At 34.3% G+C, this 27920-nt stretch overlaps 6 protein-coding genes across 8 annotated transcripts; 3 read left to right on the top strand and 3 right to left on the bottom strand.

Annotated features, from left to right (window-relative positions):
• Nucleotides 1-60: 60 nt before the first annotated feature.
• On the bottom strand, nt 61-1438 carry LOC122592097 (non-specific lipid transfer protein GPI-anchored 5-like; the record flags this gene model as incomplete). The annotated part of the gene is made up of 2 exons (XM_043764303.1): nt 1117-1438; nt 61-134 (listed from the first exon to the last, which is right to left on the bottom strand). Coding segments are annotated over exons 1-2 (396 nt in total), but the record flags the coding sequence as incomplete, so codon positions are not given.
• A 2420-nt stretch (nt 1439-3858) lies between these two features.
• LOC122591179 (non-specific lipid transfer protein GPI-anchored 5-like) lies at nt 3859-4956 on the bottom strand. Its single transcript, XM_043763398.1, has 3 exons — nt 4587-4956; nt 4239-4403; nt 3859-4153 (listed from the first exon to the last, which is right to left on the bottom strand). Exons 1-3 carry the CDS (start codon nt 4909-4911, stop codon nt 4029-4031), a joined length of 615 nt encoding a protein of 204 aa, XP_043619333.1. The 5' UTR covers nt 4912-4956; the 3' UTR covers nt 3859-4028.
• A 1735-nt stretch (nt 4957-6691) lies between these two features.
• On the top strand, nt 6692-7588 carry LOC122591178 (hevamine-A-like). The gene has a single exon (XM_043763397.1). The coding sequence runs from the start codon at nt 6692-6694 to the stop codon at nt 7586-7588; it is 897 nt and encodes a 298-aa protein (XP_043619332.1).
• A 1389-nt stretch (nt 7589-8977) lies between these two features.
• LOC122591180 (hevamine-A-like) lies at nt 8978-9865 on the top strand. Its single transcript, XM_043763399.1, has one exon. The coding sequence runs from the start codon at nt 8984-8986 to the stop codon at nt 9863-9865; it is 882 nt and encodes a 293-aa protein (XP_043619334.1). The 5' UTR covers nt 8978-8983.
• Nucleotides 9866-18256: 8391 nt separating this feature from the next.
• Nucleotides 18257-22660, top strand: LOC122593769. 3 transcript variants are annotated; one of them, XR_006322868.1, is made up of 8 exons: nt 18257-18595; nt 18711-18764; nt 19008-19182; nt 20914-21061; nt 21201-21479; nt 21578-21627; nt 22194-22307; nt 22397-22660. XR_006322868.1 is itself a non-coding variant. In XM_043766214.1 (4 exons), exons 1-4 carry the CDS (start codon nt 21403-21405, stop codon nt 22477-22479), a joined length of 324 nt encoding a protein of 107 aa, XP_043622149.1. In that variant the 5' UTR covers nt 21092-21402; the 3' UTR covers nt 22480-22660. The 3 variants fall into 3 exon arrangements, 1 of the variants encoding a protein (XP_043622149.1); XR_006322869.1 differs by having other exon boundaries at nt 18258-18595; nt 20914-21053; nt 21206-21479; XM_043766214.1 differs by lacking the exons at nt 18257-18595; nt 18711-18764; nt 19008-19182; nt 20914-21061 and having other exon boundaries at nt 21092-21479.
• A 3714-nt stretch (nt 22661-26374) lies between these two features.
• Nucleotides 26375-27508, bottom strand: LOC122592096 (putative F-box protein At2g02030). Its single transcript, XM_043764301.1, has one exon. It carries the CDS (start codon nt 27506-27508, stop codon nt 26375-26377), a length of 1134 nt encoding a protein of 377 aa, XP_043620236.1.
• Nucleotides 27509-27920: the final 412 nt, after the last annotated feature.

Genomic DNA, 27920 nt, shown 5'->3' with positions numbered 1-27920 from the left:
ACTTGCTGAACTAGGTGCTTCTGCTTCCGGCACTTCGCCGGGAAAAGATTCTGATGGTGAATTGCTTGTTGGAGTACTTGCCGGAGCACTTGCTGGAGAGTCAGCGATTGAAGATGTTGGCCCATTAGCAACACCTTCAAAAATCATTCGAAAAAAAATTCATCGAATTGGATTCTATAATTATAATATCGTTTTAACACATATAAACAGTTAATTAAGTAAAAGAAAGAAAATGAGTTATATTATACGAGAGCAACTACCCGCGCGTTGCGATGGTGAGATTATGGGGTAATAGGTCATAGAGTGTGATATGTCATAGGAAGTGATAGGTCATACAGTGTGATAGTCAGATGCCTTAGTCGTACGGGCTCCGCCCTTGGATTTAAAAATTCGTCGAAAGTATATCGAATGACATCTTTAATGAAAGAGCATGAAATTTTAAAAACACTCATATAATTTTTATGACTTATCGATGTACGGTTTTTGAGATAAAAGATTTAGAATGAATTGAGGGAACAAATTATTTATGCAGGAGAGGGGAAAAAAATGATTGGTTGAGATTTGAGGAGAGGGTAATGGTAATATAGTTATTTTAGGTAAATATAGAATTGATAGGGGGGCATTTTGGGAAAGTAAATGTTGAACTTAAAATTTAGACGAGTTTTTGCTTTATAATATAACAAGAGTAAGTACCCGCGCGTTGCGGCGGTGAGATGGTGGGGTGATAGGTTATAAAGTGTGATAGGTCATAGAGTGTAATAGCCAAATGTCTTAACCGTACGGGTTCCGCCATCGGATTTAAAAAATTCGTCGAAAGTATATCGAATGACATCTCTAATGAAAGAGCATGAAATTTTAAGAACACCCATATAATTTTTATAATTTATCAATGTATGGTTTGTGAGATAAAAGATTTTAAATGAATTGGAGGAATAAATGATTTATGGAGGAGAGTGAAAAAAGATGATTGGTTGAGATTTGAGGAGAGAAAATGAGTGTTTGGTAAATATAGAATTTATAGAAAAGGCATTTTGAGAAAATAAATGTTAAACTTAAAATGTTAGACATGGAGATCTGTTTTATAATATAATATAGATATAGATATAGATATGTTACCATTGCATCGGCTAACTGGGGGAGTTTGTACATTACAAGCACTAGGAAGTGCTAAAGCCGCGGTTTGGTTTATTGTTAAACCAAAACTAGACCCACCACCATTTACTATCGAACACAAGCATTGTGGTTGACTTTGTACAACATTAGAAAGTTGTGTGCAACAAGACGAAGTTGGAGTCGATGAGTTTCCTGACACATAACTTAGGCACGGGGCTAAGCCAATAAGTGCAGTGGTGCAGCCAGATTGAGCCATGGTCTCATCCCATAATAACTTGACCACTAGGATCATGACTAGACCTATCTTAGTGCCTTTTAGTGCCATTTTGGTTATGTAGCTTGATTAATGGTTGCTAAATGATCGAGTGTTAGTTTTGAATGAATATTGAAGTGATATCGAGATATTCATTTATAGGACACATTTAGGTGGCCAACTTTTTCTAATAATGGATATTTTCCACAAGAGCTGTAACTTATCTTGCAAAATTAAATAATTATATATGTTTATCGATCTCTTTATAGCACCATCAGAATATCATTTTTGCTACTCCCTATTACGTAACTTATTATTATGTCAAACATGCATTAATTTATAACCTATTGTTTTATCGATATTCCTTTATAAAAAATTTCACATCCCCCATTTTCAGAAATAGTTACATACAAAATTACTAAATTACTCTTAATAAACATCCACTATAGAAAGAGTTTTTATAAAATACCAAATTTGCTCTTAATTAATTAATTTATACTCTAAACCTTTATTTTAATAATTAACACTTCAAGCCTTTATCTTATAAAATTTTTTCACTATCACAACTACACCAATCTACACCACTTGGCACTGCCACCACCACCAATAGTACCATCATCGACACCACTAGACTGTCTTCCCCATTGTTGCCGCTGCATTGCGCATGTACCATGCATGCTCATCTATACTAGAGAAAAGACCATTTTTTCCCTTTAAACAATTCAGCCTTTGAATTACCTTTTTTACTCACAACCTTTTAACACTTGTATCCTAAACACTAAAACACCCTTACATTTATAACCACCCTGTTAATGTCACCATCACCCTTTATCGCTGTTTTGTCGCCGCATTGTACGGGTACCCTCTCGTTTAATAAGTAATACGGAGTAAAGTATTTAAATAACTGTTAGAATTAATTACTTTTTATTAGCTATTAAAAAAAAGAAAGAAAATACAGAGTAAAAACATATGTAGTTCCATTAGACGCTAGCTAATTTAATTAAATATACAAAAATATCGATACCAACTTAAATATACATGTAAGAAAGAAAAACAAAAGGGGTGGTTACTTTTGAATATAGCTAGGAAGGTTTACCAACTTAGGTGTACCAAGCAAGTAACAAGTGTACAATCAAACCTCCTTTATACCTTAAACTCTTCAAGTAAGAAATAACAACGTAATGAAAAAAGATATATTTTTATACTCCGTGCCTCCGTGGTATGTCGAAACAAAACGAAAGGGTGATCAGGGTGCCTAAACAAACTCATAAAGCTTGATTGATAAAACAACAAATATAATTTATAATAGATTCCTATCGAAGGTGTTCGATAAAATTACTGTAGTGGCATGATAGATAAAATACTGAAGTGGCCCAATAAAAGCATAGTGGGCCCATAACTCACAAGGACCAGGATCAAGTCATGACGTCTTTTTTCAAGTCAAAAGAAGCTATAAGCCTCTAAGCCCTTGTAAATTACTGTAAATAATTAATGTCTGAAGTCTCATTCCAAACAAACTGTCTTTAAGCAATAAGCTCCAGTTAAGACCTTATTGTAATAACATACAGACCTTATTAGGCCCAAGTTGTTGTAATATATATATATATATTGGTATGAAATTATTACTGTATATTTCAGAATCAGGTGATTATTATTATATAATATAAAGTTAATAATTGGATCATCTCTCTAGTGTTTTGGTGGCCAAATGATGATTGTGACACTTTCTAAATTATTCGATCTCAATTTAAGTTCTAGTCAAAAGGTACATCGTTAGTACTTAACCGTTATAATCGAATCATTTTAAGTACTGAGTAATATGGTAGTTGACCCATCCGTTTATTAATTTCAGTAAATGTCACTTATCTTAATTCTTACATGAACTATGGAGCAAGCTCGCATTGTGATGCGGGCCAAAGTATAGATGAACAGACTATGTTGTATTTAGAAGGTCAAGACAAGACTTCAAAGAGTGCCTTATTAAAATTGCCATAACTTGAGCTACATGACTCTGTTTTAGGCGTATGACTGGTCAAAACAGCCTTTTACTATGACTTTTGGGCATTTTTATGTTTTTTTTGGGTTTTTATAGACTTTTATTTTATTATAACTATTGGCCCAGTTATGTTTTTAGGCCCATACGAATTTTGCAACCCTTTTTATATGATTATAAACCTAATGCAATGATCAATTTTTTTTGGGTAAAGGGTTGATTTACCCCGTTTGATTTTATATATGCAATGATCAGTTTTTAGTTTGATAAAAAAATCAATTTTCTCACTATCATTGTGTGATAGTTCGATATTTTTTTTAATTTTTGATATTCATCTTGAATCAACGAATTTTAGAGGAATTGTTTTTGGTATTCTTTTGAATGAACATGATGGCATTAGTTATCCCAATTATCCATCTGCGTCACATTGGTATTGCACATGACCTTTAATCAATCAATGTAACATTTTAACAGTGGTTGTTTTTAAACAATGAAGTTAGAATAAAAGGAAACATAATGATCTTATATTTATATATCAAATCAAATAAGAGATAAAACGTTACAGAAAAAAAAGAAATGGAAACCATAATCACACACAGAACAAATGAAACAATTTGTGCAAGCAAATACAGAAACCAACAATATAAACTCTTGATGGTCACAACATTCTCACAATTTCATTCCGAAGAAGAGAGCAAAAAGCAAAAGGTAACTTGGTGCTCCGAATTTGCTTCCATCTGATGCATTGTTGTTGGTTGATGGCGTTGATTTCGATCCTGCCCCAGATCCTGATCCTAGAAATTCGACAGCAAGATGAACGGGTTCAATAACATATAAACCATGCACGTTACAAGATCAATGGTCGAGTTAGCACATTACCTGAAGGGACACTTGGGGTTGTTGATGCCGGGGGAGCTTCAGCTGCAGGGGTTTCTTCTGAAGGTTCTGCCTGTGAACCAGTAGAGCCGGTTGGGGCAATTGTTGAGCTTGTAGGTGCAGCAGCAGGTGCACTAGCAGGTGCACCAGCAGGTCCATTGGAAGCGCCTGCTACCCGAAAGTAATTCATTAGTAATGAGTGATCTGAAATATATAACTTCTATGGGCAATATAACCTGTTTGAACCAATTACTTAGCTCATTCATTAGTCATGAGTCAAAATTGTTTTAAATGTAGATAGCCTTACACAATTACTTCTCAATTCCTAATGTAGAAAACAAAATACCATACCATTGCATAGACTGATTGGAGGAGTTTGTACTTGACAAGCACCAGGAAGTGAAACTGCAAGAGTTTGGTTAATAGTAACACCGATGTTTGGGAGATTGCCACCAAGCAATGAGCAAAGACAACGTGGTTGTGTTTGTACCACGCTCGCTAGTTGTGAACAACATGAAGGTGAAGGAGCAGTCGTGTTCCCGGTAACAAAGTTCAGACACGGTGCTAACCCCATGAGAGTGTTGGTACATGTGCTCGATTGAGCCCGAGCTCCACCCAAGACCATGACCATCATGACCAAGATCGCACTCATGACTTGTTGACCTTTTAGAGCCATTGGCTTGTTGAGATTGGGTTGTGAGTGAGCACAAAGAAGCTAAGTGTGTGTGTATTGTGATTAGTACTTATTAATGACTTATGGTTTTGTGTTATAAGTGGAATGTATTTATAGTAGGGAGTTTCTTTAGGGTAATCAATGGAATTTGATTTGATTCGAGTATAATATACAGTTTGGGTAGCCAACTTTAACTAATAATAAGTGGGATTTGAATTGACTAAGCTAGACACATATACATACATACATATGTATCTCACAACAAACATCAAAATCTGTGTTAATAATAAATGCAAATATGGTGTCCAAGCCCAAAGTGCATGTCCCATGGGTTTTTTCTAAAAACAGCTCACACAAGTTGCATTGTTTCTTTTCTTGGCCAATTTTAAGGCTTGAATGACTTGGTTTTATTGTTTGCGTTACAACAGATAACCAAGCAATTTATTGGAAAACTTATACTATATGTTATATATTGCATTACTATTCCTATATGATGATTAATCAAAAATTGTGTGTGTGTATAAAGCTTAAGGTTCAATAAATTATTTTTAAGTATGTTTCTTGTAGAACTAAACAACTGATAATCTAAGATAATGACTTGTCAAATAAAGACATGAATATATGGATGAATTATATAATGATAAGGTGAACAAACTTAGGTGAAGCAGTTAGTGATTGATACCATATGTGTTTAATTGTGGAGGGTTGGAGCTAATTGATCTGTCTGTAGATTCCAAAATCATTTGGTTCATTAATATAATGCCAAGAGTATTTATAGTAGATTTTGGCCAAATCGTTAAAAATTACAAAATCTTTTAAGTGTTACTTTCCGACACTATACTACATCCGTCACAAATTTGAAGTTGTATTTGTACCTTGGAATTTCATATCTGCTATTAAAATGCTTCCCCTCTTCTGCCCATCGCCAAACCATGTAAATATTGGTCTTACCTATTAAACATGTCACATTTGTTTTTCGGGTTTGGTGCCTTGATAACATGCTTTTATATGAAGTAAATTGTAGCACGTTTGAGCTTATGTTTTCTAGTTTGCAAGTATATATATTTATATACGTATGTATGCGTTTATTGGTCTTATTCATTTCAACCCGAACTATTTTTAACTTATTACCAAACGCGAATAAATAGCTTGGTCATATTTTTATTACTAATGAGGAATGAATCTTATAGGTAGCAAAAAATAAACTATGTATATTTAAAAAAAAAAAAAGGTGAGCAGGTGGAACGGGTCTAAAAACACGCCTGGAGTCTAATTGTAATGCATACAACCTTCTAAGTCGCTAATTCTAACTGCTTTTGTTATCGTAATGAATGCCATTATTATTTATCAGAAGATGGACAAAAACAATCTTATCATCAGTAAAAAGTTTGAACTTGGAACCTCGAGAACAACAAATACATAGCATTCTGAAGAAAAAAATAATCAAATTAATACATTTGAACTATCTAATAAAGGTCAATAGCATAAGAACAAATTTGTGTAACACCTTAATTAGATTTACCAACCTACAAGAAGAAAGAAACAAAAACACCTACACTTCGTGTAGATAATAACATGAAAGAGACAAAATAGATGGCAAACCAGGCACAAACTGGCAGCAGCTTTTTAACGATTTCAACCAGACCCGCTAAAGTTAAGTTCAACAAAGTGCCGTAAAAGATGTTTACATTCCGTAAAAGATGATAGCATGTAAATAGATTTCTCACTTATTGGTATATAAATAGAACTTGAACCAGACTCCATAATCACTAACAAAGTGGCAATGACATTTTATTCAGCAAAGTCTCAGGTTTTCTTGGCCTTGCTTCTAGTATCACTAGTGGTGGGCTCTAATGCAAGCGGGATTTCCATTTATTGGGGCCAAAATGGAAACGAAGGAACTTTAGCCGAAACCTGTGCCACAGGGAACTATGAATATGTAAACATAGCCTTTTTATGGACATTTGGGAACGGGCGTACACCAAAAATGGATTTAGCAGGCCACTGTGATCCATATAGCAACGGCTGCACCAACTTATCCACTGACATCAACTCATGTCAAGCAAAAGGGATCAAAGTGATGCTATCTATAGGAGGTGGGATTGGTAGTTACTCGATTGCATCCAAACAAGATGCTCAAGACGTTGCTACCTACCTGTGGGATAACTTCTTAGGTGGAAAATCAACTGGTATTCGTCCACTTGGAAATGCATCATTAGATGGAATTGACTTTGACATAGAATCAGGTGGAAGTCAACACTGGGATGATCTGGCAAGGTATCTTTCCGCGTATAGCAAGCAGGGTAAAAAGGTCTACTTAACTGCAGCACCACAATGCCCGTATCCTGATGCATGGTTAGGGGGTGCCCTTCAGACAGGTCTGTTTGACTATGTTTGGGTTCAGTTTTACAATAATCCTCCTTGCCAGTATTCTGCAAACATTAGTAATCTTGAAGGTGGTTGGAAGCAGTGGACATCTGGCATTCCGGTTTCAAAGATTTTCTTGGGGCTACCAGCAGCATCCACAGCAGCAGGGAGCGGTTTTATACCTGTAACCGATCTTACTTCTAAAGTACTTCCAGCAATTAAGAGTTCTCCTAATTATGGAGGTGTGATGTTATGGTCCAAGTACTATGATGATCAAACTGGATATAGTGCAGCCATTAAGAACGATGTATAATATAATATAAAAATTCCTAGACAAATGTTTGTGAGTAAATGATTGTGTGATTATTTGTATTTGCAAGAGAGTATCATATGTATAATCCTAAAGAAGTTCTTGTTCTACGCTTTAATATATCTCTGTGGATATCAACAACAGTTTTTAAACCAGTAAAGTCTGCACATGGTGATCTTGTTAAATAACATGTTATAATGTTTTGGCAGAACTATACAGTCTCGAACATATTAAATCTAGACCTATCACGAGTCATGGCTGTTCAGATTACTGGTAAGTATTAAAAGCACAGGTACCGTGCACCATTAATATGGTTTCAGAAAGAAGGAAAGTTTTCATGTACTGAAACCGTATCAAAAGACATTCTTTACACGGAAAGTATCAAACTCGTACCCAACAACTTGATTTTAAAATCAGTTTAAACTTTGTTAGGACGTACTACATTCGATTAACAACTACACTTTCCGTCAAGACATCTGACAACAAAACACTATTTGTGCAAAAATAACTTTAATTAGTTTATAAGATTCTTAGAAAGACTTGTATGGAAGATTTATTCAACTTGTATGGCTAAACATTGACTAACTAGAGCACCCCTAGCAACGATTAGAGGGGTGCGGCGGGCAGGTCAAAATTTGAAGTAACATACTGCACCTACTTTGTATAAATACAAATCAAAATTGCAAACAGTACAGGTGCCAACAATGGCAACAGGTCGGATGGTTTGATGGGTCAAACGGGTTTGGCCTGAAACTGGTAAGTTTAGCACCAGTCAAAGCAGATGGGATCATGCGCAATAGCATTTGTCCATTTATAAACTATATTACTAACAATTTAGAGATATATAAGATTTCAAAAACAATCTTGTAAAGTCAAAATTCCAATTCTGAGATAAACAGTTTATGAGGTTGTATGCAACTAAAATAGACTATGGGTGACTTTCAACCCTTTATCCTTATGGTCAAAAAAAATTTTCCGAAAGACCGGACACGTTTGAGATGGAACACATCCAAACCGGCCCATTTACAAGTAAATGGGTCAAAATTGCCACCCCAAGTATGACAAAAACTCTGTTTAATGAGTTAGATTAAGAGGTCGTAAAGTGATTTTCTGTAATATGAACCTATTATTACATGACAGAGTACCAGACAACAAGAAAAGACAAAACACATGACAAACCTGAGTAGAGAGTTTCCAATAATTTCAACAAATCAAGCATCTGATGAAAGAGTATTCAACGGAGTGCCCTCCAAGGTGCTCGCTTTTTTTAGAATACTCCAATTTTAGAAGCATGCAATATGCCAATCCCTCAACTATATAAACCCAACTTCTTAAACTCTTGAACACACCATTAATTTCTACAGTTACCTCAACTAGAAAAACACAATCAGCTAAAGGATGGCATACCACTTAGCATTGTTCTCTTCAATGATGCTTTTACTAGCAATGGGTACCCATGCTGGGGGCATTGCTATCTACTGGGGTCAAAATGGGGGCGAGGGCACCTTGGCTGAAACCTGCTCAACTGGGAACTACGATTATGTCAACCTTGCGTTTCTTCCAACGTTTGGAAATGGTCAGACACCAATGATAAATCTTGCAGGTCATTGCGATCCATACAGCAATGGGTGCACCAGTCTAAGCACCGACATTAAATCATGTCAAGCGAAAGGCATAAAGGTGATGCTGACTATTGGAGGTGCAGCCGGGAGCTACTACCTCACATCTGCTGCAGATGCCAAAGAAGTTGCCACCTATCTATGGAATAACTTCTTAGGTGGCAAATCATCCACCCGTCCACTTGGTGAAGCCGTTTTAGATGGAATCGATTTTGACATTGAAGGAGGAACTACCCAACACTGGGATGACCTGGCCCGATATCTTTCTGGATACAGCAGTCAAAGCAAGAAAGTATACTTAACTGCAGCTCCCCAGTGCCCTTTCCCAGATGCATATGTTGGAACAGCCCTTAAAACAGGTCTTTTTGATAATGTTTGGGTGCAATTCTACAATAACGCTCCTTGCGAGTACTCTGGAGGTATGACAAATCTTGAAGACTCTTGGAAACAGTGGACTTCTGAGATACCAGCAACCAAGATTTTCTTGGGCTTACCAGCATCACCTACAGCTGCCGGGAGTGGATATATCCCTGTTGGTGACCTTACTTCCCAAGTCCTTCCGGGTATCAAAGGTTCAGCAAAATATGGAGGAGTTATGTTGTGGGATAAATACCATGATAATCAAACTGGATACAGTTCTTCCATCAAGAGCCATGTCTAGAGTGTAAAATTGATGTGTACATCTTTATATGTATTATCCCCTATGAGAGTATCAAGTTTGCTTATACATATCTTCATTGGACTGTTTTGAGACTCAAAGTTGACCCACTAACACACCTGTTTACCGCAAGTCTTATGTCTTTTAAAATGCCTAATCCGATTCTATCATTACTTATTTTCAGGTTTTACGGAAATAATATACACAAAATGTTAGAGCCACTTAAAATCCGAAAAAAAAATCATTTCCCTACGACAAGATGATCTGGTTTTACTTACTAATTCTAACGACTGACGGTTTGTTGCCATTACATGGTAAGACCCGATCGGAAAATGAAAAATTTATTATTTGCACTCTTTATCAACATAGACACAAGTATGTTTATGATTACATACGTAACATAGATTCCGACTTTTTAAACTCATTTGGAACTCCAACAAAAACCTCCAACGGGCTATTTTGGGACTCAGATTTGACCCACTAAAACACACTCGTTTTAAGTAAGTCTTATGTCTTTTGAAAGGCCTAATCAAATGCTATCGTTATCTATTTTTAGATTTTACCGAAACAATATACACAAGAAGTTATAGCCACTTAAAAACTGCAAAAAATGCATTTTTTTAAGACCAGATCTGGTCTTACTAATTCTAACATTTTCTAATAATTGTGGGTTTGTTGTCTTTACACGGTAAACCCGATTAGAAAATGACAATTTTGTAATTTGGACTATTTATCAACGTAGGCATAAGTATGTTTATGATTACATATGTATACAAGAGATTCCGACCTTTTAAACTCAATTGGAACTCTAACAAAAAGCTCCAACAGGCTGTTTTGGGACTCAGGTTTGATCCACTAAAACAAACACGTTTTAAGTAAGTCTTATTTCTTTTGAAAGGCTTAATCAAATTTTATCATTACCTATTTTTAGAATTTACCGTAACAATATACATAAGAAGTTATAGCAACTTAAAAACCGTAAAAAATGCAATTCTTTACGACCAGATCTGGTCTTACTAATTATAACTTTTTCCTTATTTTTGTGAGTTTGTTGCCTTTACACGGTAAGACCCGATCGAAAAATGACAATTTTGTTATTTGTACACTTTATCAACCTAGACATAAGTATGTTTATAATTACATACGTATACAATAGATTTCGTCGCTCATTTGGAAATCTAGCAAAAATCTACAACAGGATGCTTTGAAACTCATATTTGACCCACTGAAACACACCCGTTTTAAGTGAGTCTTATTTCTTTTAAAAGGCCTAATCACAAGCTAACATTATCTTTTTTTAGATTTTACCGAAACAATATACACAAGAAGTTATAGCCACTTCAAAACCGCAAAAAATGCAAATCTTTAAGACCAGAGCGGGTCTTACTTACTATTTATAACCTTTTTCTTATTTTTATGGGTTTGTTGCCTTTACACGGTAAGACCCGATTAGAAAATGACAATTTTGTAATTTGGACTATTTATCAACGTAGGCATAAGTATGTTTATGATTACATATGTATACAAGAGATTCCGACCTTTTAAACTCAATTGGAACTCTAACAAAAAGCTCCAACAGGCTGTTTTGGGACTCAGGTTTGATCCACTAAAACAAACACGTTTTAAGTAAGTCTTATTTCTTTTGAAAGGCTTAATCAAATTTATCATTACCTATTTTTAGAATTTACCGTAACAATATACATAAGAAGTTATAGCAACTTAAAAACCGTAAAAAATGCAATTCTTTACGACCAGATCTGGTCTTACTAATTATAACTTTTTCCTTATTTTTGTGAGTTTGTTGCCTTTACACGGTAAGACCCGATCGAAAAATGACAATTTTGTTATTTGTACACTTTATCAACCTAGACATAAGTATGTTTATAATTACATACGTATACAATAGATTTCGTCGCTCATTTGGAAATCTAGCAAAAATCTACAACAGGATGCTTTGAAACTCATATTTGACCCACTGAAACACACCCGTTTTAAGTGAGTCTTATTTCTTTTAAAAGGCCTAATCACAAGCTAACATTATCTTTTTTTAGATTTTACCGAAACAATATACACAAGAAGTTATAGCCACTTCAAAACCGCAAAAAATGCAAATCTTTAAGACCAGAGCGGGTCTTACTTACTATTTATAACCTTTTTCTTATTTTTATGGGTTTGTTGCCTTTACACGGTAAGACCCGATCGAAAAATGACAATTTTGTTATTTGTACTCTTTATCAACATAGACATAAGTATGTTTATGATTACATACGTTTACAATAGATTCCGATCTTTTAAACTCATTTGGAAATCTAGCAAAAAGCTCTAACGGGCTGCTTTGGGACTCATATTTGACCCACCGAAACACACCCGTTTTAAGTTAGTCTTATTTCTTTTGAAAGGCCAAATCACATGCTAACATTATCTATTTTTAGATTTTACCGAAACAATATACACAAGAAGTTATAGCCATTTCAAAACCGCAAAAAATGCAAATCTTTAAGACCAGATCTGGTCTTACTTACTATTTATAACCTTTTTCTTATTTTTGTGGGTTTGTTGCCTTTACACGGTAAAACCCAATCGAAAAATAACAATTTTGTTATTTGTACACTTTATCAACCTAGTCATAAGTATGTTTATAATTACATACGTATACAATAGATTTCGTCCCTCATTTGGAAATCTAGCAAAAAGCTCTGAGGGGATGCTTTGGGACTCGTATTTGACCCACTGAAACACACCCGATTTAAGTGAGTTTTATTTCTTTTGAAAGGCCTAATCACATGCTAACATTATCTATTTTTAGATTTTACTGAAACAATATACACAAGAAGTTATAGCCACTTCAAAACCGGAAAAAATTGCAAATGTTTAAGACCAGATCTGGAACCTATTTTTATATTTTACCGAAACAATATACACAAGAAGTTATAGCCACTTCAAAACCGCAAAAAAATGCAAATTTTTAAGACTGATCTGGTCTTACTTACTAATTAAAACTTTTTCTTATTTTTGTGGGTTTGTTGCCTTTACACGGTAAAACCCGATCGAAAAATGGCAATTTTGTTATTTGGATTCTTTATGAACATAGATATAAGTATGTTTATCTATACATACGTATACAATAGATTTTGACCTTTTAAACTCATTTGGAACTCCAACGAGTTGCTTTGGGACTCAGATTTTACCCACTAAAACACACTCGTTTTAAGTAAGTCTTATATCTTTTGAAAGACCTAATCACATGCTATCATTACCTATTGTTAGATTTTACCGAAATAATATACACAAAAAATTATAGCCACTTAACAATCGCAAAAGGTTCATTTCTCTAAGACCATATTTGGTCTTACTTACTAATTCTAACGTCTATTTTTGCACTATCCGACCCGAAAATGACAATTTTTAATTTGCACAATTGAATAACATAGACATAGGTATTCTTATAATTACATGTGATTCTTATGAATAACATAAACAATTTTTAATTTGCACATTTGGAACTCCAACAAACAGCTCTAACAGGATGATTTGGGACTCGGATCCGACTCACTAAAACACACCCGTATTAAGTAAGTTATATGGCTATTAAAGTCCTAATCTCATGCCATCATTACCTATTTTAGGAATTTACGGAAACACTATATATAAAAAGTTATAGCCACTTTAAAATCGCAAAAAACCATTTCTTTAAGACCAGATCCGGTCTTACTTACTAATCTTTAACATTTACTATTTTTGAGGGTTTCTTGCCTTTACACGGTAAGAGCCGATCGAAAAACGTCAATTTTGTTATTTGCACTCTTTAATAACACATACATAAGTATTTTTATGATTATTTATGTATACAATAGATTCTAACCTTTTAAACTCATTTGGAATTCTAACAAATAGCTCCAACGGGATATTTTGGGACTCATTGTTGACCCACTAAACCATACCCATTTTTGTCAAGACTTAATTCTTTTTAAAGGGCGAGTCTCATGCTATCATTACCTATTTTCGGGTTTTACTGAAATAAGATGTAAAAGTACAGGGATCATCCTATATTTGAAAACTAGTTGCAAAGATCATCGTTTATAACAAGAAGCAGACAAAACAGAGGACAAACCTGAGTAAGAGACATAAATAGCTTTCCAACAGTTTGAATCAATCCCGTTCTTCCAGCAAACGATTCAACAGAGTGCCCTCCAAGGTATTTTTTCCCTCCAAATCAGAAGTCATGCCAATAAAGACAACTCCCTTAGCTATATAAATAAATCCAACTTCTCAAACACTTGTACACACAATCAATTTTTAATAGCACAGCTGAAAACACAAACCAATTAGCATTAATAATATTCTCTTCAATGATGCTTTTACTAGCAGTGGGTACTAATGCTGGCGGCATTGCTATCTACTGGGGTCAAAACGGAGACAAATACCATGATAATCAAACTGGATACAAATCTTCTATTAAGATCGAGCCATGTCCAGAGCGTAAACATCTGTTTGTACAACTTTACTTATTTTATTTACTGTATATTGATTTTCTCATATGTTTGTCTGATATGAGGCTTCAGTTTTATTTTTACTGTAATTACCTAAATATTGCATAACACCTAGATAAAAATAAAAATAAAAAAATCAGGGTCAAAACATTTTTTTTTTATTGCAAAAGACAAATCAAATGACATACCTGGCCTTACACTCTGACGAAGTGACGATTAAACTTTACAAAGTATTATGCCTTACATTGGTGCAATCTATTTTATATTAATTTGAGGAGAAGGTGTATGATGTTTTCTGCCGGACCGCCAACTAAACTGGATATTAATAAATATTCGTTTCGTTAGATCATTACTATTCACTTGGGTTTAGTCCAAACAAGTTCATCGATGGGCCTCTATATACTTAAATTGGGCCTACGGTCCAACTTTAACTTATACCACTTTTTTTTTCTTTTCATTATCAATTTCATATTCTTTAAAATATTATTCCTAAACTTTAGCTATACTAACACCTCTCCATTTCCGAGAGTACATAGTTATAAGAAAAGTGGAAGCCAACATTATATATGTTTCTTTAGCACCTTAAGTGAAGTGATGCATTCTAGCTTGTAGTTTACTCATAATTGTACTTACAAATCTTCGATCTACTTTGTCACATACTTACATCGATATATCTAATGTTTTGACTACTAGCTTTCGTTCATGTTTTTGTCACAGCTTACTTTTCTTCTCGGTGTAAGGCGTGAGAACTGGTCTGTGTCGTCAATTACCTACACCTTTTTGAAAGCAGCAAGATGGTTATGTAGCTTTTGAATCACCTTAAGAACTATAGTGCAAGTTTATTAGCAACTTTTTTGAACATACGACCTATTGGTTACTAAACGTTACAACTAATATGCTAATAATTAATATGTTCAAGTAAAGTATAACTTCAATGCTCATTTTTGCATCTCATTTTCATAGAATTGAATATTGTTGTTGGTATATATATATATATATTGTACTAATAACTTATGAGGGTGATAGGTTACTTTTAACTTCGAGTAACTAATTAATAAGCTTATATGCATAAATAAAATTACCAAATCCTAAAACTCCAGTATATAAAGCAGAACTAAAAGTTACATGGAATAGTAGGTGGACAAAGGTGAACCACAAAATAATACTGGTAGTGCCATATGGGGTACTCCCATAAAGAAAGGGGTTTACCTTACGATTATATACATACCTAAATATTTAGAAATAAATAAAATTAAGATAAAATAAAGTATAAGCTGAATAAAAATGTATGTAACAGTTACCTACAGATATCAAATTTCACATCTATCATATGACCGTCCTCACGATTTTCCATCTCTATGATTTAGACTCTTGCCTGCCACACACTTCATATTTCCCTATAATATTAAAGTTTCCATTTATGGAATGTTTTAAAGCTCTTCTCTTTTGCTATTGTTCATATGTCGAATTAGTAGTCAAAACCTCATCTTACTAAAGAAAAAGGAAAGGAACGGTTCAGTACCGCTTTCTGCGGGTTTTAAGCCCCAATAACTCAACGGTATATGGTGGATGTTAAGTAGTAGATAAACCTCCTCTTACTAGTCCAACTAATTCAAAAGAATTTTTTTTGTGAATATACATTGGGACGGAACTAGGTATGTAAAATTGGGAGACTCACAATTTGAAAGGAATTCAAAAATAAATTTGACCTCTCGTATTTTATATATTAACTAGTCGTTCATTACACGATAATATGATGATAACAGGTAACGTAACGTTATAGTAAGTAATTAATATATGTTATTTTTTAGTACTCATAATTCATAATCCGCTAAAGACTGAAATATATAAAAGATTAAAAAATATATAATAAAATGATTACTAAATGCTATATTAGTATCATATTATATGTATGATCGCATATCTATATTTATACTATACTATAAAACAAATAGCTTATGTCTAAAATTTTAAATTTCAACATTTACTTTCCCAAAATGTCAATCCTATCTATTCTATATCTAATAACTATAATATCATTTCTCTCTCTTCAAATCTCAACAATTCATTTTTTTCCGTCACGTAGATCACCTCATCACCGCCACCGTCATTACATCACCAACCCCCTATTACTTCCATCATCATCGCCGCAACGTGCAAGTACCTTTCTCTCGTATAACTTTAAAAAAGAAAAGAACTTCTTTTAACATTTACATTAAGTTAAATGATCCAATCTTTCACTAATTAATTTAAAAGAAAAGGTTTTAGGAAAATCCTTTTAAATGACTTTTCAAAAGAAATGACTAAATTTTAGGCAACAATCAAATTATAATTTTATGCTAGTTCTCTAACAACGAGAGAATTAACAATAAATTGTCATGTATAAAAAAAACTACTTGCAAAAAAAGAGAATGCATGTACGCATAAAACTTAATGTATAAAAAAAACTACTTGCAAAAAAAGAGAATCATCTCAAAGGTCAATATTTTACCAGCACCAACTGGTTGCATCTGAGCAACACCTATCTGATAATAAGCTAGAACCTTGAGATAAAACTCTGTCAATGAAAACCTAACATTAGAAGAGGTGAAATAAGCCCGGTAAAGGGCAACCTTGCCAGGAGGAGGGCGATGGGCTCTTTGATCCTTGGTGGGTAAAACGGGATTGTATTTGGATAAGTAGGGATGAGAAGAAATCAGTTTTTTCAAATAAAAAGCACTAAGGCGGGAAGGTGCCTCATCTACCCTAGGTTGAGAAAATCTCTCATCATCTAAATCATCCCCGTAAACTACCTCATGATCATTTATTCCTTGGCTATCCATTTCATGATTATTACTATCCTCTGACACAGTGAAAGTCTAAATCTTTAGAAAACAAGTCCAAAAGGGCTACCAGACAAAAAGGAGCAATCCTAAATAAGGTCTCATGGCATATGTAATGTGCAAATATACAATAAATTCATGAGTAAACCATATATATACAATATATACATATTACATATATGTATGGCTGAAATAAACTACAAGTTGGCATCATAAAAGACCAAGAACTCATCTACAGAATGCGTCACTCATATATACTTATACTTATATATATACATATATATATATATATATGAGTAAAAGAGGTATATGTAAGTAAAAGAGAATCTACAATGCTACTGGAATATTATGATCCTAGCAAAATCAACTTACATTATATGGGAATGCAATCATCTTTAGGCAAATAAAAGAGACCCATCTATTTCATACTATCCTGAGCTCATATAAAGTACACCACTAAATTTACAAAAGTGGTTTCTTAATAGTTACTCAAGCAATTTTTACATAAGGTAAAAGTTATGGATGAAAAGCTACCTACTTTTTTCTGAATAAAAGGCAGAACTCAAATGAGATACATAACAAATATTGAGGAAATTACACATCTAAATATACAGTATGTGTAAAAACGCAGAATGCATACCTCAAAAGTAGAAATCCAAAATCCTCAATATCACCACAACCTTAATGCTATCTTCAAGGAGCAATTTCCTGCCAGAAGAAAGAAAAGTAATAAAGATGAGTTTACATACAAAAGTTTATTTCTTGTTATATGTAAACTGGGGGGATTTGAACATGTGTTAGATATCCACAAGTTTAAACACATACTGGGTAATAGCAGTAAACAAAGAATTGATCAGAGGCTCGAGACACACGAATTGGAGACCCCTAATATAATACTCGAAATATATATATACATATATATATGTATTTAGTTTTTTAAAAAGAGGACTCGACTTGCAAAATATATACCGGAGATCGGAAAGGCCCTATAAAAGAGGCATGAGATATACATGCTCGATCTACAATGTGTGCTCGATCTATATATATAGTCTATACAAATAAAGATATACGCTCGATCTATATATATATATTAGATATATACTCGAGATATGTATTAGACATATATATACTCGAGATACATGCTCTGTATTTAGTTTAAAAGTAAATGCTCGAGATCAAATACCGATCTATACATTTAAAGTCCCTTTTCTATCTTGTTCACTTATCCAATCTTATACTTATCAAACATTTACGCAGTTTTAATCACTATGCAGTTTTGCCAATAAGAACACAGGATATTGAAGGGGAAAGAGTGGACATTTTAGTTCCGCTTTTGGCCCAAGAATAACAGCCGTTTGTATGCATTAGAGGGTGTCGCTCCTTGTATACAGAATATATGCAACTGCAAGTTGGAGACACAGGTATCCTTATGCAAGTTGAATACATGTCTTGTATTTTCACCTTCATGTGATATAATCCAAATTCATAGTTCTAGCAGGCCACTGAACGTTCTTTACAAATGTTTTGATGCTATAGAATGTTTATTAGTGCAACTGATGCTGCCTGAATCGGTCGGTTGGTGCTGCACAGGTATTCTTATGTATGATAATTTTTTTCTAATATAAGCCTAGAGTAATCGTATCTTTTTTGCTTTAGTCTGCACTCTGCACAGCGCTTTATATTGATTTTGACCAATCTGGAAAAGGTGTGTTACACATACAAATGTACTTTGTAAACTTTTCCTGTTGTTAGGCTTCTGTGTTGTATGCTTATTATATAAAAAAGTCCATAGCCATTCAATATAGTTTTTTTGCATTGTCCAATGTGCTGCAGGTCATAAGGACAATGGGGTCACTGTGATAGTTGCTTCAAATGGAGGACGTTGCCTGCCGATGTTCTTCTCCCTTCGAAATGGACATGTTCTGATAATGTTTGGAATAAAGAGAGGTGATGGATTACAATTCAACCATTACAAATTCATCTCATGATTGCTTCAATAGAAATTGAGGTAATAGATTGTTATAATGTTTTTGTGTTTAATATGCACCAGGTGTTCATGTTCGGCCATAAGTAGTTATAAAATTACATCTTTGTATTAGCTCCCCCAGCTGTAGGTTTGTGTAAGTTCTGAAAACCGGAAGGATCATATTACCATGGAAATTATGAAATTTCTACATTGGGTAGGAATATAGTATTTAGGAGTTGACGTAAAGTAGAATTAGATGTATATACGTAATGCAATCCTAGGTTTGTCTCTGTTTCAGGCATGTGCAATATTATGTATTTTGACCATACTAACAGAAAATCAGAGTGTGTGTGTATGTGTGTGTGTGTTAATGGGTCATATGCATATTCTTTTATGATGTATTGTTGTTACAATGAAAGTCTTTGGAGATTAATGGACCATTAAAATCCAACAACATGAGTGATGAGTGTTGATTAGTAGGCAGATAATGGTTAATATTATTTTTTTCATGTTGTTCGTATTTAACTTGATAAAGGATATAAAAAAGCGAGAATGGGTGGTATGCAATAACGATATTTCGAAGCACAGTATATTATAGTGAATGACCATGAACCTAACTAACTAGAGAAAACCACCTAACTGAACTGTTGCATTATGATTCTATAAGTTCCCTTTATCAGCAGCATAGATATTCTCAAAGAAATTGTAAATGACTTATTCAGCCTCCTCAAATCGGCTTGACTCTTCTGCCCTTTAAAAGTTTAGTACTAGAACACATTTGAATTTCCTTAAAGTTTAGTATATGACGATGCTTGACGGTTTTGTCAAACATGCTTGTTTCAAGCATTTGTCCATGCTATTTGTTTGTTGCACATCTTAGCATGATGATGATTTTGCTAATTTTTGTGCATTTAGGCATAATTATGATCTTGTTTGCAACTATTAAATTGCTTAAATACTGTATGTGGACCGCAAACATCCCATGATCATGTGAACTAATGTGAAAGATTCCATCTGAATGAACCTGGTTGGAGGGAATGCAAGTAACTGTGACAAGGTAATGTAAATCCAATATTCTTGAAATCTCTAGGATCTTAACGTCTGCTCTACTTGAACACTCATAAAGCCTTGTTATGTTTTACATTCCAACCTATTCACTGTGTATGTGTTGTTTCAAAGTATCTTCATGTTCGGCCTCGATTTGGGAGGAATATCATATATAACATGCATAAGAGCTAGGGGAACTCAGGATTTAAAACCATTACAGGGTATCATCTTCGTAGTATGATGCTGCATTATACTTGAGGCATAAGTGCATAACTGACTTGACTGTATAAAGATATACAATTCATTATGTCTACATAATATCTATTTTTATGTAAATGGCTATAATATCAGTATGAATTGAATATATCTTATCCAAGGTGGACTTATTAGAACTATACTGTATCAGGTTATTTTCAGATCTTAGTAGTACTGTTTAGTGTTTACCATTTACGATCTTTTGTAGTTGCTTACTTTGAGGGACATTCTTGCAATTTGTTGATCTCTAAAGGGTAAATGAGTCGAATGGTTTAAAGTTGTCCAAAGTATGCATAGAAGCACGTAACTTCCTGAATCATCTTATTCTTTAGTTCATTATGAGACAGGATTTCTTATAATCGTTTTTGACAGAACTAGTGATTGAAATGTCTGAACAAAAGAACACTGTGTAATAATATCATCATTCTGCAATCTTGTAAGCTGAACTTTTATTCTATGGCCAATATACAGGCTTGGTTTTTGGTGAATATCTGGCTAAGCGGTCTTATTCCTATGGTGAAAGAGGTCAATGATGAAGAACCCTTCTTCCCTGCTCTACCGCTCCTCAGTCTGAAGCCAGCAAACAAAGTCAGTCAAACTTTATAATCCAGGTCATAAAGTAATGCGAGCTCTAAACATAATACATTTAGACAGATTATAACTCTAAAAACTAAGCGAAAATGGTTGAGTGTATGCTTAGTTAATTAATCTTTACACTACTCTTGGACTTTTATTTACTCACCTTGGTTTCATGATAGTGAAGAGGACTTGTCAACAGCGGAACAACTTCCATAGTACAAATGGTTTGCAGAAACCTGTACAGAATGAAGCTTTGACTAATGGGAATCAAAAACCATTGATCCAAGAAAGAATAAGCCTTGAATATAGGATCTAAAAACAAGAGGTTGCTGATGCATAATGAAGATTCCATGGAGCTGAAGGTCACGTGGGAAGAAGCACATGAGTTGCTCCGCCTGTCCCCTACTTCTAACCCAACTATCTCCAAGATCGAAAATTGCGAATTTGAAGAATATGATGTAAGCTTAAGAAACGATCCATCTAAATATGTTGCATCTTTTTGCGATGGCTGCAATATTTTATTTAGTTATTTAAATTTCATTCTTTGTTCATCCAGGAGCACCAAGTTTTTGGCAAAAAGACCATATTCACAATGCAAGCATCTGGGTAAGTTTAATACGGAGTATAATTAATGTCTTCTATCATATAATACTCGAGGTATTTTCTTTTGATACGAGGGTTAACTTCTTTTAGCTCTCCAAGTTAATTATCAGGGTTTTAAAGTGTTTTATATGATATGAAACATGCGTGGTCATGTTATCTTCTTTCATGTATCATAGCTTAACCTGTCTTCAGATCTTTTTAATTTTGTATTGTCATCATGGGGTCCCTATGATATTTTCTTTGAGTCAAGCATTGGTTGATTGGGTACACGGCTGTAGTTTTAACTTCTAAGACCATTTAGAAATTCTTTTGTCCCTATTAACAAAATACTTTTGTCCAAATTATCGTCAGCTTGTCCCTCGTCTCTTATAAAACAGTCAATCATATCTATGTGTATACAAGCAGTTTGGATCAGGTGTCTGTGTGATTTGTATTTGTTAAATGATAGAAAAGCAGCATAGTCGTAAAATTCCAAAACTTTAGCTTCTGTGCTGTATGCTTATTATATGAAAATGTATATTGTCATTTAATTTCCTTTGTTTTGTCCAATACTCCAATGTGCTGTGTAGGTCACAAGAACAATGGGGTCAGTGTGATAGTTGCTCCAAATGGAGAAGGTTACCTGACGATGTTCTTCTCCCTTCGAAATGGACATGCTCTGATAATGTTTGAGATAAAGAGAGGTGATGGATTACATTTAATCACCTAAGCTGTTCTAAAAGAAAGAATATCGCGTTTTAATATCATCTTCGTTGTGCTATTTATATGTTAGGAAGCCAAGATAATGGGCATCAGTGTTCTGTGTCTGCCCGACCTGGTGTATCCTCTACTAAGACACTGTCTTGCCCTTCCTGACCTGATCATTTTGCCACCTTTATCAAAGTTTGTTCACCTCTATGCTATCTGAATTACTGGAAATCGTAGCGGTCATCTTAATGATCAAATTCTGTGAAATTCACAAAGGCCATACATGCTGATGGAAATTCACTCAAGGAAAACTTCTTTTCACTTTTGATATTAGATTACGTTTATTGAAGGCTCGTAACATGGAACCGAACCCCACTAGTCACTACAAATTAATAAAATGCCATTTAGTGAGTTACTAATACCATTAAGTGGCACTTTTTTCACACAATTTTCTGTACTCGCGATACACAACCAAAGGATACTGAAGCATCAACACAACTTTCTCAGGTACATTACAATCCACATTGCGTACAAACTATGATGTCATTGAATCGTAAGGCGCAAGCCAACTATTATAATTTTTTAAATGGTTTTAAAGACTAATGAAAGTGAGAGCGATCCTCTAATAAATGCCGAAAAACTAACTTTATACGGAGTAATTTTTTAACTTTGGTGATGTTAACTATCTCGATTTCAATCATGGGGGTACAGGAGTCAGTTATAAAGCTCTCGAGTCTCTTCTGCTCATTATGTTACTGTAACAAGTTTGGTAGATTTGCAAAGATGTTTACTTATTAAGAGAGAACGAGTATAATTCAGTTTTTTTTGGCATGTTTTTAGACTCGTCAAACTATATATTCACATATCATTACTCCTGCAAACCCACATCATTTTAGTGCTCCGGCGGACATGGCCTATCAAAAGAAAAACAATGGGCACATATTAAAAAAAAAAAAAATTTATTTAAAGAAAAAGACAAATCTACTTTGTTCTTAAGCTATGTCAAATGATCTCAATATCACTAGTGCCATAGACTGAAACCTGAATTTTGTCAAAGTAACTATCAAGTGAGATCAGCTCACATTGTAATTCAAAAGATTTGCATGAGTTATTTTTGATACATACATTGGTCAGTTAGCCCTTTTTTTGAACGGCAAAAAAATATTTATCATATCAAAAACTAACTAGCAAGTCGCTACCGGTAAATTCAAATATATGTTACAGTGCTAGAGAAATAACAAGCAACGCACTCTAGATACCACCCATCTTCAGTTGTTGTAAAAGGGTTGGAAAGAGAAACCCGTGCCAATTACGGTTACATAAGACACAAAAAAGAACCCACTAGTAGCGATCAAGCCATCGGTTTTCACTTCGTGATGATTTTAATGCAACCCCAAAACAAGACTCGGGGCGGTGAAGCAACTCATGTAACATACACCAACCCAACTAATTATTAAGTGACACACAAAAAGAATTCAGCAACATTCTCCAATGCTTCCCAAAAGTGCCTAACCCAGAAGCCAAGCTAGCCATGTTGGAGTGGATTCTGCAGCCAATCATCTCGGCCAACTTGTTCCACTATTCTTGTCTCTATAATGAATCCATTCCTAAGATATCAAAGTCATGGAATTAAACACCTCAACACTTGACCCAAGGTTGACCCAGTAATTAGGCTATTGTATTAATTAGGCTAGTAGTTTGTCTTGATCTATAGCCTACTATGGTAGAGCTCCAAAAAAAGTCGAACGGACACGTATGACACTTGTCCATGCTCACTGGTTTAAACGTACAAACCTAATTTTATTTTCATTTTGATAATTTTAGATTTGATCAAACAAACATATTGTTAGCATAAGAAGTTTTACTTCTTAGTTAGCTCAAATGGTTGAGCACCTGTCTTATAAGAAGGAGGTCTTGGGTTCAAGACTTGGAAAGTATATAGGAAATCTTTCTATAAAGGCTTTGGCTTGGGTGTACCCAGGTTCAAGTCTGAGAGGGCATGGTTTACCCTATTGATCGTCGTGCCTTCGGGCGGATTAGTAGGGGGTTTTCCCCATCGGGTATTTGAAATAAGCATTTCTACTTCGAGAGAGCTCTCTAACGCGGACCCGGTTAAGACAATGTATGTTAGACTTCCCGCTGTTGAATCGTGACATGAAGTTCTCAAGCGAAGTTCTCAGGTATTTATCCCATAAATATAATACACACACAAACAATATTCAAAATATGGGTGATAATATTTCTCCTTGTATTTGTTTGAGTTCAATTACTTTAGTAAAGCTCGATTTGATCTTATATATGATTTTGATCTGTAGAGGTAAGATTGACCCGGAGTAGGATCTAGTTCTAACAACATGGAAACGTAAAAAGGTTAAACAAATGAATGAAAATATATATTTAGTTCTGGTCAGAGCTTATAACATTAAGCTACAAGAGTTTAATTAGCTTTTATTAAATGTATAAAATATTACATAAAACAAAATTCAAAAAAAGTTTAATGTTTCCCATCACCGAAAATGATACAACAAGTTTGATGTAAAAACATTAATTAGTCAATATTAGTTAAATACTTTCAATTTTTCTAATACATTCAGTGTCTCGTGACTATATAACTTGTAATAATTTCAACAAAAACAAAAGTTTTATTGATTTTTTTTTTTGATAAACAACTATATATATTCTATATATAGAAAAAAGGTTCGTCTTTTTTTACAAGATATGAGTAGTAAAAATATTCACATAAAATTAATTTACATTTTATTTCTGTGACTACAAATAATTTTAGAATCTTATAAAAAACCCATTATAAAGTTTAAAAATAAAAAATAACTAGTAAGTAACGCCTAATGCGGTTTTCCACGGGTTTTAGGTCTCAATACCTCGACGGTGTATGGGGGAGGTTAAGATATAAACAGTCTTACCCCTACATGACAGTGTAGAGAGGCTGCTTCCAAGTTCTATCTAAAGATAGAAAAGGACTTCAAACGTTGCAAGAATTGAGGATAGAACTCATGACCTCTGTTTCCAGAGGCAAAGATATTAACCACTTGATCTAACATTGTTGCTTTTTCAAAAATAAAAATAACTCATAATATAAAATGAAAAAGAAAAAAAGATACATCCATAAAATGTAAAACATATATTTAATTAATTAAATGGGTAGTGGTCAAAATGCCGCATATTGTTTTTCACAAACATAGTATACTGTGTATAAGGACTAAAATGTAGTTTTAGGGCATCACTTTGGTAATCAGATTTTTGAGGAATAATAATTGTTTTAGTTTCTATTTTGATTATTGATTTGGTAATAATTGATAATATTGTTGACATTTATGTTTCTTCTTTAATTTAGGTAGAATATGAGATATATATTTTTTTTGTTAGATGAAACAAAAACAACGTTGGTTTATGTTAAAGATTTGAACCCAACATATGTTAATCATCATCTAACATATGTTATGATTTTGATTCCTTTTAATATATATATTGAGACTACTCGTCCATCAGATTATAAAAAGATGGAGTTTTAGCTGAAAATTTGGGTAAGTTAATGGATCATTAATTAGACAAAACTAATAGAGCTAAAAAATGTTAAAATTTGCACGAGGAATTTTGGGGAATTATGGTTCATTTTGCCGCACTTATCAGGGTTCTCCTGTTTGCTCTCATCCAAAGACCCCGACAAAAGTTCTTGTTGGTAGTGCACCTATATATATTAATTTTCCAAGTAGGGATAGCACACGTTATAAGTTTCTAATTTCTTCAATATGCATGGTTTAATTTATTCATCCGCAGTATGTTTTTGCAGGGTGATGATGATTTGAAGAAATAGAATAGGCCAATTATGACTCAATTCTTGTCTCCCATTTTCTAAAGGTACACCTAATTTATCAAATTCATGCGATAATCTGACGGATGGCTAATTGGTACGTCATGCGTTTTCTATAACGTTCATCGTAATTAAGTGAATGGGGTGACGACCACGGCGGACAGGAGGATCGGGGGACACAAGGGTCTCCTCATATATAATTCGGCTATATGTAATGGACGACCACGGCGAGTATTAAGAAAGCGAATGTTGTGTTAAGGTGAATTCCTCCATATTATTATTCATTATTTCAAAAGAGTTGTTGTCGCCCTCCTTAATCGCAAGCCAACCATCCCGGGCATTCCTAGTTATGCATACGTTGGGCAGAACCGGGACTGATGGAGCGGCACCGCCTGGGAAAAACGCCACCTCCACCCACGAATCACCATTATTATTATTGATCAACTTCCACATCTTTCCCATTTTTACTGCACCTGTGATATAATAGGCTGCACACAGGTGAATGCATCCTTCGATAGCCACCAAACACGAATAATTAGCTATTGCACCACTTGGAACAGGTGGAACTTGTATTATCCTGGAGGCTTCCGTGTTCACATCAAAACAAATGATGCATTCATGATAATAAAATCCATCCCTGTCTCTATGCTCGCGTCTTACCCAAAAGTAAAGACTGTGGTCACAGAAGGTGGCCTGCGACCAATTGTAACACTCTCGTTTTCCAATGACAAATTCAATCCTTTTCCATGAATTCAATCTTAGGGAATAAACATAAGCCTGGTAGTAGGCAGCCCCAATAAAAACCAAATATAGAAGCTTATAGTCATTGGAGGAGTCGGAATAAAAACCAATGACGTCGATACTAGGGTCATAGGGTAAATTACGTTTTGCAGGGAGTAGAGGCGGCAACTTGTAGTAGGCACGGGTCAACGGGTTCCATAAAGCTAGACTGCTGACGGTTTTCATGGAGGATACGCACACCAATCCATCCAAGGTTGCTATGACCAAATCAAATCTAGGATCAGCTTCTTCCAGCAGATGAAAACCAACAGGAAGTGATGGACCGTGGTGGTGGTTGATGATCAGGGCTTCGCAGCGGGGCTTGTCAAGTAAGAGAAGTTTATAGCTCTTGTTGTTGTTAAACAGGCGGTGCATCTTTCCAAACATACGTGTTGATAGATAGGATTTCCAGTGTTTGGAAACAAACTTGAAACGACATATGGACCTGGCTGGAAGTCTTGGTAAGATCTCGTTTTCTATCACGTCATTAAGATTATCATCGAGGTTATGATCTTGATCATCAGCAGCCTTCTTCATCTTCTTCTTTTCGGTACGTATTTCATCTGCAGCTGCTCTTTTTATTGCCATATATTATCGGTCGATCGATCGATATGGAGCGAAATCTCCTAATAACTTTCGATCGTATATATAGTACTTTGGTTGGTATTTATTTATTTACGTATTACTCCGTATTATTTAGGGATATCGATAGATTAGCTAGGATTGACAATGTATCGATCTTTTTGCAATTCATCCATCGTATCTATATACGTCTTTCGTTTATAGGAGAATACTTTCCTAATCTTAATTAATACCCGGTTTCATTACCAAGTTATTAATAATTTACTACGTAACTATTATAATTGGCTTATATGTATTTATGGTAAGTACACACTTAAATTAGGTTAGGAAACATGTATATAACTAAATCTTGTAAATATATAATTGATCGTTATATGGGGAAAAAAGTTAATCAAAAAAATTAATCTTTCTAATATTT

This window comes from Erigeron canadensis, chromosome 3, assembly GCF_010389155.1.
Source record: "Erigeron canadensis isolate Cc75 chromosome 3, C_canadensis_v1, whole genome shotgun sequence".
Classification (NCBI taxonomy): Eukaryota; Viridiplantae; Streptophyta; class Magnoliopsida; order Asterales; family Asteraceae; genus Erigeron; species Erigeron canadensis.
Note: the sequence above shows the minus strand (reverse complement) of the source record. Positions and strands in the feature narration are given on the sequence as shown.